Source organism: Harmonia axyridis, chromosome 5 (assembly GCF_914767665.1).
Source record: "Harmonia axyridis chromosome 5, icHarAxyr1.1, whole genome shotgun sequence".
Classification (NCBI taxonomy): Eukaryota; Metazoa; Arthropoda; class Insecta; order Coleoptera; family Coccinellidae; genus Harmonia; species Harmonia axyridis.
The window spans coordinates 22480536-22494870 of record NC_059505.1 but is presented as its reverse complement, the minus strand read 5'-3'; the positions used below and the strand labels follow the sequence as shown (position 1 = coordinate 22494870).

Sequence of the window (14335 nt, the reverse complement as noted above, 5' to 3'; positions counted from 1 at the left end):
AGCATTGAACACAACAAATATTCATTGTAGAAATTTTGAAGTCTCAAAATTCAAAATGAACTTAAACCTCAAATAGGTATCAACGTCATTATGAATTCTATTTTCTTATGTTTTGAACTCTTAGTCCGCACAAAATTCTAGAGACTGGTTTGGCTTTCCGAAACCAGGATTCTTATTGGCTTAAAACGCTGCTTGAACTGCGGGCTATCACGAGACTTGACTGCGTTTATGTTAGTTTGATCATCATTATTTAGATGCATATGCGTTCTCCAGTTTCGAACTAGTCCGGATCTCTATTGAAATAAACCTTCAATTTCATATACAGAGTGTACACTTTTGAAACGGCCTAACTTCAAGTGGAGATTATACAAGTGATTTGCAACAATAACACATGGTCGAAATGTTGGTGGTTATTCTTCAATTTGACATTTCACGGAATTTATCACTTTTCTTCTATAAAACCAATTATATCTTATTCATTTCTGCATCCTCATCGAATTTTATCATATATTCCGAAATAGCATTAAATTTGCCTAAGTATGAAATTTTACTGGCGAGTATTGTGAAGTGATGAATATAAATATTCTGAAGAGAGCGTATCTTTCCAATCGTTTTATGAATGAAAAACTATAAATGAGAATATGTTTTCTTTGCAGTAGGGGAGAAGGGGGCAGGTTCGGACACTGTTTTACAAATTATTATATCTCCATCGATTGTTAATATTATCAAGTTGCTGAAATTTCATAAAATAGAGCCTTCTTCTTATATGCCTTTTCATTATCATATACGTGCAAATTTCGAATAATTTTCCAGAAAATGTAATATTAGTGAATTTGGGGAATTGTCCGGAAGTGCCCCATGGCGGGGCACTTTCGGACATGAATGGGGTAGGTTCGGACGAATATACATTTCGAAAATTTTGCTTTATTTTCCATATAAAATTGTTGACAAAGTACTATGAAACATTAATTAACATCGTAACCAAAAAAATTTACATTAAATTGAAGAAAAGATGCCATTCTTGAAGTCCCCGGTGTTGTCATGGGCTCAGGTAACTTTGATACAATGTCTTTCCTCTCAATATATGAAATATCCTCAATTTCCGGATAAACAAATCCTTTTATACACTTCTTCAAAAATGTAACTTCGAATTCTCCATTTTGCATTACATCGATCACTTTCCCAACATAATGTAAAGATCGTTTTTTTGTTGCGAACTTCACTAATAGATAATCATCTCTTAGGATTTTCTCGTCATCCAAAAGTTCATGGAGCTCATCAACATCACCACTATAATCTAAATTCTAATCTAATCAGAGTCGGTCAAATCATTTCTTATTTTTTTCGTGGCAATTAAAGGCACATTGGCTCTGTTGAAATCTGAAGCTCTAGCTATACTTGTATTTTCAGGTTTGCGATTGGAGAGCCTTGGATGGCGCTTCATGAAACATTGCATCCAGTCAATTCCTGCTTTTTTGTTGATTTCCCAATTTCTCGGAATTTTCTTATTCAGTTTTGAAGCATATTGGAAAGCCAGTCCACGACAGAGTCCATATGTCAAGCCGTAACATCTTTGAACACTTTTTGAGATATATCTCCAGCTCGATTTCTTCATTTCGTGAGAACACTTGCCGTGTTGCATATTTTGATGAAGCAAATTCTTCCTCTGATTCACCACCTTCATTTCCAGAGTCTTCTATGTTATTATTGGACGTTTTTTAGCTTTGAAAACTCTGTCAAATAAAGTTGATTTAGGTATATTGAATCTTATTGCATCAGCTCTCAAAGACATACTCTTGCTGATAACATTCTTCACAGCATATTTCAAGACTTCTCTAGGAATTTCTGGCTGATTAGGACGTTTCTTTTTGTATGTTCTTACCAACCTACAAACAGTAAGAAGTTACTGAAAGATCATGGGGCGCATCCGGACAAACACGAATATGAAGCAAGGGGTAGTTCCGGACAGTCCGAACCTTTTTTTCATGGGCGCCCGCAGAAATTTTTCTCAGGGGGGGCAAAATGAAAATTATTGAAAAACGTCCATGATTGTATAGGCGACATCAGTATTCCGTTTTTTTCTATTTCTGTATTTTTATTCATAAGAGGGGGGAGGGCTATGCAAAAAAAAAGATTCAATATCTAGTAATTTTGAATTCTTTGGCAAAAAATTGAACAAAGAAAAAAAGCATTACATGTTCTTTCGAGAATCTCGTTTCGAGGACAGGAATCAAATGATTTAAATATGCGAAGTAATCTTCAGCTGAATCTGCTTAATAATTAGATCTGTACATTTGTCTACCGCAAATTCGTGGTTTTCCAATCTCTATATTGAGACTGAGCAATAGATGATGCTTTGGAAAAAATTCTGTGAAGCATGCATCATCGGAGCGATGGTTTCCACATATTTCAATAATTAAATTTATATGACAGTAAACATCCACAAAATTAATAGAAACACCTTGTAGTGTATTTGCTATTGGTTCCAATATATTTGAATATTTACTTGCTACCGTCAAACAAACCACAAAAGTGAAAGAGTTTATTGCAGTCCATAACTGAGCAGCTCTTTTTGTTGTTGAAGAATTCATTGATATTTCTCCAGATTTTATAGCAGAAATAGTTTTGAGAGTAGTTTCCAGAGAAAACTCGCAATAATTTATATTCAGCTGACCAACGAATTTCACAAAACAAAGGAATATTTGGAATCAGATTTCTTCTTAAAGTACTCTCTCGAAAAAAGACTATAATGTCCTTAACGGTGCCAATGCTATTACGAATTTCAGTAATTTTACTGTCATTTATTACTAAATTCAACCTATGGTAGGCACAATGGAAATAAATTACTTTCTTGTACTTATCTCTTATGATCTTTAGAACCCCGTGAATTTCACCAGCCATTGTTGAGCATCCATCATAACCTTGTGCTACAGGTTTATCCAAATTCAAACCAGATTTTTCTATAAACTCAAGGATTGAAACAGCTATGCAATCAGCATTCAATCTGTTCAATTGTACGAATCCAAGAAACTCTTCATTCACTGTAAAATTTTCATTTTGCTCATGTATACATATCGTATTCCAATAGATAACTGCTCATGTCCAGAAATATCAGCAGACTCGTCAGCCATTACACTGAAATACTTCGAAGAATTTGCTTCTTCTACAATATTTGTCATTGGTACATGCCCAGCTACCGAAATGATCACATTTTGAATTATGTGAGAAGTATATTTTGAGTTAATAGCTGCGTTGAATAAATGGATCTCGAAATCTTTATCACCCGCGACTGGTTTGAATTTCAAAAGATCACTAAAATTGCCAGAGTTCTTGGTGCTCTCTCCTATAGGCATATCGTGAGTTCCGCAAAAAACTATTGTTTTTATAATGGGTTAATTTTTTTTTTCTTTTTTCTGCAACACTTTTTTTCTTACCTTCATCTATTAAAGACAATAGGAGAGTATATATAACATGAATTTATGAAAAAAATGACACGCATGGAGTGCGTTCGGTTCCATGTTATTTCTTCACCCAAAAAGTGCTCAACGCGTCTAAAAAAGTTTTCAATTCAAAAAATACCTCTGCCATATGCTCTACTATATGTATAATAATTCCATTGAAAACCGGAAAATTGTTGTGAATCCATCATTTTCCTTTTTTCCTTGCCCTTCGGATTGAGAAAGTATTATTGAAGGAGTTGTGCTGAAAAATGAATCAAAATCTCAGGGGGGGCCATGGCCCCCCCTGCCTCCCCCTACGGGCGCCCATGTGGTGAATAATTCACTTGCCATGATTACAATGCTGCTAGAACAATCCAACGGATGTTATTGGTGGTAAATTCAGATCCACCGAACCGTTTTGTGGAAAATTTTCAATTCCAGGGATACAATTTGTGTAGAACTTTACACTATCAGCGGTCTCCAATATTCGCTTTCGTGTTACAGATTTGGAATGAAAGAAAACTAAATAATAAATAACGTCTCAAGAGAAAGCTTATATTTGTTCAGCTCACTGCGAGAACTGTACGATTCGTAGGTTCGCGGGGTTATGTCAACCGGTAGCGTTTCTCAGTAGTGGACCGTGCATTATTCGTACGCGAATTTTATAAAAATAGTAATTTTGTGACTATAGCGCTATAAAGTTTTTCCAATATTCGAGGTGTTCGTTACTTAAATGATGCGCCAAGGATTCCTCTCATTCGAAAATGGGTGAAAAAGTTTGAGGAGACCAGTTCAACATTAGATAAACCAAAACCCAGGCGCAATATGTTATTGAGAATGGAAGAGAACGCGGAACAGGTTAATCGCTCTGTTTGTGATGATCCCGACCTCTCCATTTGAAGCATGCAAGTGCTTTCAATATGCATAGATCAGAACTACACCGCATTTAGCATACAAATGTAAAGCTTGAAGCCTCAAGATGTCTTTCAGATGTAAGAATTCTGAAAAGAGGCAATTGAGTGCTCATGAACGTTTAACATCTTGTTTTCCTAAGAAGTTTATTTTCACCTTGATGGCTTTGTAAATAAGCAGAACTGATGCTACTGCAATGCAACTAATCCGAATCGCAAGCATCATAATTCCATTAATTCACTTAAGGTGACTGGGATGCAATAACATAGCGAGAAGTTATCGACCTTTACTTTTTTCAAGATGAAAGGGGACGTGCACTCACTATGAATTCAGAGCATTGTATGAGGATAATAGATGAGTTTTTGTTGTCTGAACTTCAGAACTTTTCTAGCTATAACCAACTTCCTTAGTCCAGTTAAATCAACTTGCCAAGTGGTCGTCAGGAATTTTAGTTTTAGATTGAATTAGTGTCGTGAACGCGAGGGTCAACATTCGAACAACATCATTTCCAAGAAGGGAATTCCCAAATAGTGTTCTTTCATAATTAAAAACGGCTTATTTTTCACATATTTCTACATATCAATTTTCAGTATTTCATGTGACATACCTATTGATTCAAATATTGAATTGATTCCATCTTCACTTGATGGAAATTCATTTTAATCAGGGCCGTCGCTAGCTTTAGCATTTGAAGCTTGATCAACAAAAATTACATGTGTAGAAATTCAAAGTACCAAATGAGATTTGATTCAGTCAGCAACAATACGAAGGAATACCGACAAATTTAAATAACATCAAAAACCATAAAAGTTCCGCATTACACATTATACTCATAAATATCCAGATGTGGCGTGATGTGGGGTTCTGGATTATTTTCTTTTCAAATCCCTAATCAAAATGTTGATTCCTCAGAATGGAATGCAGAATATAAGAAAACGATTCCATTTCATCACTTCCAACTGATACTTCTCAAGAAATATAAAAAGTTTTATTATTTCATACGACATTCCATTATTTTTTAATATTTTTCATTTTTTATATCAAGTTAACTAGTGTTGGGCGCATTCGAATTAGATAATGGTTCATCCGCATCATCCGATTGTCTTACTCGATAATCTCAAACAAAAAAAAAACAAATTTTTAAGCTTTTTCTAGAATCGAAACTAAGCTAGGAACCTGAAACTGCAGGGTCCACTCAAGAGGGGCGGCAAATAATGGAGGGCGACGTTATCTACATTTACTGGAAGAACGAATTAAATATTTTTTTTTTAACGAATTTCAGTGATGATTTTTTTTATCAAATTCACTAATCCTGAACATCTTTTCATCGTGAATGAATATTCATCATATCAAAGAAAAAAAAAACGAAGGATCGGAAACCTGAACTCAATTCATATATTTTATCATTTTTTCATTAGAGTTCAGTTGAGCACGTTTATTGTTTATTACATTCCACTTATCCTAAATCATCTATTGGATTAAAATTTGAATCCATGAAAAATAGAACGGTAGAAACGCTGGAGCAGGCGCTGGACTTCGATTATACAATATTAATTTTAAGCATTCTGCAGAGTTAGCTTCTGTTAGGGCGGCAAAATAGGTCTCTGTCTAGGGCGGCCAAATGAGTCTCTGCCTAGGGCGACAAAATGGGTCTCTGCCTGGGACGGCAGTTTGGCTAGCGAAGGCCCTGATTTTAATAGAAATTAAATGACAGTTATTCTATTTTTTATTTCCACTTTTAATTATTTAATATAACAATTATTTCGCTACACTGTAGCTTCTTCATATATTTTTTTATTTTTGAATAACTTATTTTTATTTTTACAGGGGTACTGAATGTGATGGGCACTTCTTCAGAACTGTTGGAGTGGGATGGACAATGAACAACCCCACCAAGAGCTTGTCAAATGTGTAGTGGTGGGCGACACAGCAGTTGGTAAGACTCGACTTATTTGCGCACGCGCCTGCAACAAGCAGGTATCACTCTCGCAGCTTCTCTCCACCCACGTACCTACAGTATGGGCCATAGATCAGTATCGCATATACAAAGACGTTTTGGAACGATCTTGGGAGGTAAGTAAATGTTCTCTCCTAAAATTTTCATCTTGTGATATTATTGCATTATAAAAATCATAGCTATTTCAATGATTAATTTTCACATTATTTACATTCGTCTCAAAAATTACACATGTAAAACAACTGCATGATACAAATCTATATTACCACAACGACTCAGTTACAAATTGAAACAGATCGCTTGTGCTCAGACAAAAACACAATACTTGAACGCATCCTTAAAATCAATTCAATATTGAATGATACATTCAAATATATTCCACGAATATAATTTATTCGTATACTACCGAACTCCTCTTTCAACCATCATAATACCCAGTAAATTTATTATACAAATTTTACACTGTAGTTTATTATTTCTAAATGGATTAAATATACTGGTGTGTTCATTGATTAGACTTTCATAAAGTTGATTCTGGCTACCCAGGCTCGGCATGGGTCCTTTTTCCCTTTTCTTCCTTGAGGAAGCTGAAACGTGGCTGCACCTGTGAGGAATGTATATATGTTTTTGATCTGGACAAACTCATTACTTATGATTAGTTTCTAATTTGCCAAACCAGGTTTCTCTAGACTTGTACGCACCGTACTTTTTTAAATTTGGTAATAAATTATTATCGGTGTTTACGCCCAGGTTAGCTCATTTGGAGTATGTTTACTCTCACCAGGTAAAAAACAATATGCATTAAGCTTGGCAGACAAAAGCGATAATATGTATAGAGAGGTAGGTTGAAAACCAAAAGACATGAAAAATGCTTGAAAATATTTCAACCATACGTTATACAATTCGATCTATGTTGAACTGTTACCAATTTCGAATAAAAATGGTGTGAACGAACAGAATTCAGCTAATTAAGGAACACTTTCCGGATCATCAGATAGTCGTGTGTATCGAAATGCCCACTCAAACGTACCCTCGAATGAAAAATCGATCATATATGGCACGTCTCGAGGAAAAAAATATTCAGGTAATAATGGACCAGAATCGAACGCAACCAGTACTCAGCATGTCCAGAAATGGACGTACTCAGTACGCCCAGTAATGAACGTTTTCAAACCATCTCGAAAAGATCCAGGAAATTCTATCAATACCTAAACTGGACCTGAAATAGACATCTCCGGAACATACAGAAAATAACGTTATCAAAACATCCCGAAAAGGTCTAGGACGTTTATACCTACCTAAACTGGATCTGAATTTACATACCCGTGACGGATGCTATACGGGATTGACTCACCCTAAATGTTGAATTCCAAGCTGTAAGGTACTCGTAGTATGCAAATTTTTCATTTATTGCGACCTGGCTCTAAAAACTATAACAAGTTAATTAGAACAAGTCAAATTACTTTCATTATTTCTTCTCGGGTACCTAATCAAAAAAGGCGCAAGCGTGGCGATCACCTAGGGCCTTGGACCTCGAAGGTTCACGCAGCCAGAGTATCTCGAAAGTGATCTTTCTCGCCTGAAGGCTCATTTTAATAAAACAGTGAGTGTGACTAAATTGTTCAAAGGCGATTGCAATTGATAAATAAAGGCAAATGCTCACAATTCGATTCAGCACCCTAATTGAGATTTCAACCTTCTTGTATTTTGTAACTAAGTTAACGTTCACGGTTTACATTTACCAACAATATTTTCAAGGATAGGCACCTTAGTTGCGGCGACTGTTGCGGGAAATACTCTTCGGCCCAAGCAACGAAGCCTGTACACGCCACGCTGCTTATGTATGTAGACTTCATGGAAAATAATATGTTCTGTAAATGCGAGCATTCTTTTTCAAGTCAAGCTACTCTAGATTACTGCGACCTAATAATCTATTATTCCCCCCATCAGAGCTATTTTCGAAATTACGTAATCTACAGCTCTCCTGTTCCAGAATTCTAATGGAGGAGGCTTCTTTCTCACTTTTACAAATTTCTTGTCCAAACGAGGCATTTCGTCTTCAGGTGACAAGGGTTTCTTGCTCCTCCCCACAATACCAGTACTCGACTTTTTCTGCCAGACCCGTTCTTATGAGATGCTTCCTGAGGCGACATTGCTCTGAAGGGAATCCAGCGAGGAGGTGTAGTGTATTCTTGCTAAGATCCACTTCTTGGATCTGGCAGTGTCGAAGTTTAGAAAATCTTTTTGGAACGATCCAACCCAGGATAATTCCGCCAGAGTGTTTCTCTTTCAGTTATCCTGAAACTCCTTCTTGTAGGTACATTTGCCTATACCAAAGAAAGGTACCGGGCCAATAGAATGAGTTTTCTGCTCCTTTTCTGGCAATTGTATTGGCCTCTTAATTTCCTGCAATACACGAGTGACCAGGAACCCAAAATAAAAAGACCTTATTATCCTTGCTTATTTCGTTGAGTTTTCTTCGGCACTTCTATACCATCTTAGAATCGATGATATGTAAGCTCAACACTTGATTGCGGCCTGACTGTTAGAATGCATCGCTATATCACATTTCTGATAGTTTCTCAATAGGTTAATTCCCACACATATTTTTATTGCAATTATCTCTGCTTAAAAAACAATTAGACAGCGGCCCGAATACCCCAACGCCAGTCTCCGTCGAATTTTTAGAATCATCTGTGTATCAATCTTTTTTGTGAACTGGGATTGCAGACTCCCTTTCCCGATTTTCTTTTCCACTTAGTATCGTAATTAAGTTTTTTTAGGTGCAAATTTTGGTTATCATCCTCTTACTGGGAAGGTTCGCATGTTCATATAAATGATCATTACTTTTTCCCCAGATGGTGGATGGTGTCAACGTATCCCTACGACTATGGGATACTTTCGGGGACCACGAAAAAGACAGAAGGTTCGCCTACGGACGTTCAGACGTAGTACTTCTCTGCTTCAGCATCAACTCTCCAGTCTCCCTGAGGAACTGCCGTCTGATGTGGTACCCAGAGATACGGAAATTCTGTCCTAACACTCCTGTCATTCTGGTTGGATGCAAGAATGATCTTCGTTTCATGTATCGCGATGAGACTTATCTGAGTCACTTCAAAGATAGGTCGCCGTTCATCAGAGCTACTAGAAAGAGCGATTTGGTGATGCCCGACGAGGCGAGGGAAGTTGCCAGAGAGTTTGGTGTTTACTATTATGAAACATCTGTGTTGACGTATTACGGGATAAATGAGGTTTTTGAGAACGCGATACGGGTCGCATTGATCGCTCGCCGTCAGACCCGTTTCTGGATGACGAACCTGAAGAGGGTGCAAAGACCTCTCTTACAAGCACCTTACAAGCCTCCACCTCCTGTCAAACCCAAAGTGACAGTAGCTCTGAGCGCCTACAGTGATCATATGCGTCAATTATGGTTATCTAGACCCAATACGGATATTGTGTTAGTTTGTGGTTCTGTGGGATTTCCCGCTCATAGATTCATTCTGGCTGCCTGTAGCAGAGCCTTTTGTAGGTTACTCACTGCAGATCTGATGGCTCGTAGTACTAGTGATTCTAGCATGGTAAGCTCGCTGGGTGATTTCGCAGATGACACGGAGTATCTGGTGAGTATCTATTTTTGATTTTTAATACTGTAACATTCCTCAGGTATACATGAATATTAAATGAATAAGCTTACTCATTTGGGATGACAGACTGATATCTACCCGTATCTTCAAAAAATAATAGAAACTAATAATCAAATCGATTGAACAACTCGTTTATTCACACAAGTTTTTTTAATGGGAGGTTCGAACTTTTTTTATTTCAGTTTTTTGACCTTGGTGAATAACCATCCAGTCATCATCCAAATACATTCTATAACCTCTATTAAATTAATTTACCACCACCAGACAAACATAACATCCATGTCCTAGCCAGGATTCGAAACCGGTACCTTCGGCATCACAGCCGACTGTTGATCCACTGCGCTACGGAGGTAGTCTGGGATTCGAACTGATTGCACGTCTTTCTTTTCGCTCTAATCAGACCTAATTGTACCCTATTTTCCGCTTGAAAATCACACCAAATTGTGTAAAATCTAATAGCTGTTCTTTTCGTGGTAGAAATTTTTCGGAACAATGCCTGTTAGCATAATTTGCACGAATTCAATTAATAAGAAATCCTCCGGTTTGGAATGTTTCGGCGTTTGCCGTGGTTCTGATCATGCTCCCTGATGCTCCGATATCACAAGGAATCAGATGTCGGCGTCCGCGAAATCAGCGGGCATCAGCTGGAAATGTGCGAGATGTCCAGTGGCTGTGGTCATTGGGGGCCCTGTCCTGGTTACTGATGAGGTGAAGATGGTTCCGGACTCTGGTGAATTGACAGCAGACTATTCCTTAAGTCAACTAGTTAATTTCATTAAAGCTGATAATGGTTTGATGAGAAGGGTGTTGAGGGATCTGAAAACCTCTTTCACAATCTGCTCAGACAAGGTTATTATAATTTGAGGCTCGATTGTCGAAGGTTGACACAATCGCTAAAATTGCGGATGATCTGAGGTCCAAAAATGATTCACTGAAGTGTGAGATTGCAACAATACAGGATCGATTAGACAAAATTGAGTAAGCTCCCGAAATAATAATATTGAGATTATGAACATCCCAGAGAAAAAGAACGAGAATCTAAATGTTTTCGTGGAAAAGATATATGATTATTTCGGCCTCGGAATCCCTGCCAATGCTCGAGTGCCAACAAAGGTGGAAAATCTACCAAAAAATATTGTAGTTAAATTCTCGAGCAAACTACACAGAGATGGTTTTCTTTCTGCAGCAAGTGCTAGACGTACTGAGCCTGGTAGTAGAGTTGCCTTCGGAGTGGATGGCCTTTCAGATAAATTATTCATAAACGAACACCTAACAATAAGAAATAAGATTCTTTTTAGGTCTGCCCACATCTTGGCAAAGGAAAAAATTTTATATTCTTCTGGGTCCAGAATGGCAATGTTTAATGCGCAAAAGCGAGACGGCTAGAATAGTGCATATACAAGGCGACAAAGATTCACATAAAATCAAGTAATCATCATTTTCACCCATTTTTTTAGTCCACCGCACAATAATTCTGAGTCGCCAAGATGGCTGTGCACGTCTTTTATCATAATGTAGGTACGTGGTTTGCGTACAAAGCTTGTCAACTTCAAAATTAATTTACTATGTAACAACCATGATATTGTGTTCGTCACTGGATCCTGACTGAATGATTGTATAGCGGATGAAAAATTGGTCGATGGAAATCTTCATACAGTCTAGAGAAGGGATAGGGCCTCTACCCTAAGAGGAATGGAGGTGGTGTTATGCTTGTGATTCGCAAGGACCTCGAGTCTGCTGCTCTTCCGGAGTTCCAGAGTGATGTTTGGATTTCGGATGTGTATATTTGCCTCCGGATGATAGTTTCGCAGTCTCAGGTTTCCTAAGTAAGCTGGAGATAAATTTCCGCGAGGTAAGCGAGGGTGATCGCGTTTTTGACGGCCAACAATTAAGTTACATTCAACTATCCTTGGAGGAAGTTCAACAGGCACTATTATCAGTCAATGTTCAGATGGGTCCTGGGCGCGATAGCATTCCACCTATTTTTGTCAGTAATTGTGCACTGAATTTAGCCTACCCCCTCTATATTATCTTCAATAAATATTGATTATTCTCAATTTTCCCGAACATCTGGAAGTTGTCATATATTGTTCCAATTTTTAAAAGCGGACACAGAGATCTCATTTAAAACTACCGTCCTATAAGCTTCTTATCAGTGTTTCCCAAGAACGGTTTTCAAGGTGGTAGAAGTGTTGAGACGAACTCGCTTTGTTTTTTACATTTTCATGAGGGTGGAGGTGAGTTCTAGGGAAAAAATCAACTAAATAATCCAACATCAGAAAAAAAGATATTCCACATATGTATAAAAAAACATAGGATAAATGTCCTAATTATCGACACAATAGCGTGCTAGTGAGAATGACAAAGAGTTTTCTAATACAAAGACAATTTTATGTGGTTGCAATATACATTTTCCTATTCTTTGAACCTTCAGTTTCAATGTACAGAAAAAAAAAATAATCATGGAATAGTGAGAATAATTTAAATTAAATGAATAAGAACAGAACACAGATGTCCCAATGATCGACACCCGAATAATATGAATAACCAATCATCGACATGTGAGAGGACCAATGATCGACACTGTGGTGAATCGAAGACGGATATACGTGTTGTATTTATATTTACATAAATTGTGAATGAAACAGTATAGAAAATATATTTCAATTTATAAGAAAGGTAAATATAAATTCTCAAATAAACTTGAAAAACAAAAAAAAAGACTTTGGCTCACAATCAATTTTCAGGAATTATTTTCTCCATTTCATGTACAGTGACTCCCATTTTGGGTAAGACAGCCAGGTTTCTCGCTATTTAAGATAGAGTCTTGCGGTGTTCACGTTCCTTTCCTACTTTTTTGTGAAACTCAAGTTGGTCCAGACAGATTTTGCATAACATAATAAAAAAAAAAAAAAAAAAAACTGTTTCCGTTCAAGAGATATAGGGCGATTTTGGAATTTGATACTTTTCGAACCCTTCTTTATCCCAGAAGTTATTAGAAATAATGCTGAGCTAAAAACTATGTCTGAATCAGAATTCTGCGTATAATCCAGTGGCGTACTCAATTTTTTTTCGGGGTATGGTTTTGAAGATTCAACGCAAACCTGACAAACCTATATTTTTTTTAATGGAACAACCTGTATATTATACTTCTTTGAATTCGTTATTTTTTCCCTTCAAAATGATGTATGATACTATGTAGGTAGGATAAGAGTATTATTACTTTTGATTTTTAAAAGTATTAGATCGTTGATGATACAAACATCCTTGTTTTTATAATGGCTACTATGCATTTAGGAGCATTGTTATTCAATTGGCATTGGAGAGAAAAAACCAATCTGATGTAGCTGTCATCGCTATGAATTATTATTGTGTGTCATCATGTTAAGGTTAGAAGGAATATCGAATATTGTAGAAAAAACTATTTGGAATATGTTAATTGAGAACTGATAATGGCTGGAAGAGATTTGGTTTTTAGAAACAATGAAAAATATGACATTATACAATCTTTCAATCAATCCAATGAAAACGTTAGCGAAGCTTTGGCATTATTTCAACAGGTATGACGTCGAGAATTTTACCACAAGAAATTTTCTTCATTTCCTTACATCGTGATTTGAAAACTTTCAGATATCCTGAAAGGCATCAACCTAGTCGAACAACTATATTCAGACTGAAGCATAATTTACTGAATTATGGTGCATATTCCAAACCTCGACCCAAGGTATATAATGAAGAGAATCAAGAAGTAGATGAAATAAATGTGTTAGCTAGCGTTCATGATAATTCATCAGAATTCTTGTGCAAAATTAGAAAATGAAACTGGCGTTCCCAGATCACGGCTACACAGAATTTTGAAAAAGTATAAGTTAAAACCCTACAAAGTCAATATTGTCCAACACTTATATCCTGGTTATGTAGCAAGACGAGTGTGTGAATTTCTGCAATTGGTTTTTGAACCAACCTCAGAGTGATATTGATTTTGCAAAAAAAGTTATTTGGTCAGACGAATCACATATTAGCAGTGCTGGTATATTTAACAGGCAAAACACAAGACATTGGTATGATGAAAACCATCACATAGTTTTTGAACGACAGGGTCGATTTGGTTTTAATGTGGCATGTTTCATATTGGGGACAAACATCATATACCGCATTTTTGAAGGATCTCTTACCGCAAATAGGTACTTGACAATTTAAGAAGACGTGTTACCGAAACTAGTGAAAGATGTTCCCCTCGCCTTTCTTGATTCTATATATTTCCAACAGGACGGCTCCCCTGCCCATCATTCAAGATTGATCGGGCGGTTTTTAGAAAATAATTTTCAGGGTTATTGGATTCGAACTCATGGACCCATCAGGTGGTCTCCAAGGTCACCTGA

General features: G+C 36.8%; 1 protein-coding gene across 2 annotated transcripts in view; it reads left to right on the top strand.

Moving 5' to 3' along the window:
- Positions 1–14335, top strand: part of LOC123681108 (rho-related BTB domain-containing protein 1) — a 128781-nt gene that overhangs the window by 24724 nt on the left and 89722 nt on the right. For both annotated transcript variants that reach the window (XM_045619316.1, XM_045619315.1), the window contains exons 2-3: positions 6180–6425; positions 9168–9929. In XM_045619316.1, the coding sequence (XP_045475272.1) occupies positions 6225–6425; positions 9168–9929 (963 nt within the window). In that variant the 5' untranslated portion in view covers positions 6180–6224. The remainder of the gene's footprint in view (positions 1–6179; positions 6426–9167; positions 9930–14335) is intronic.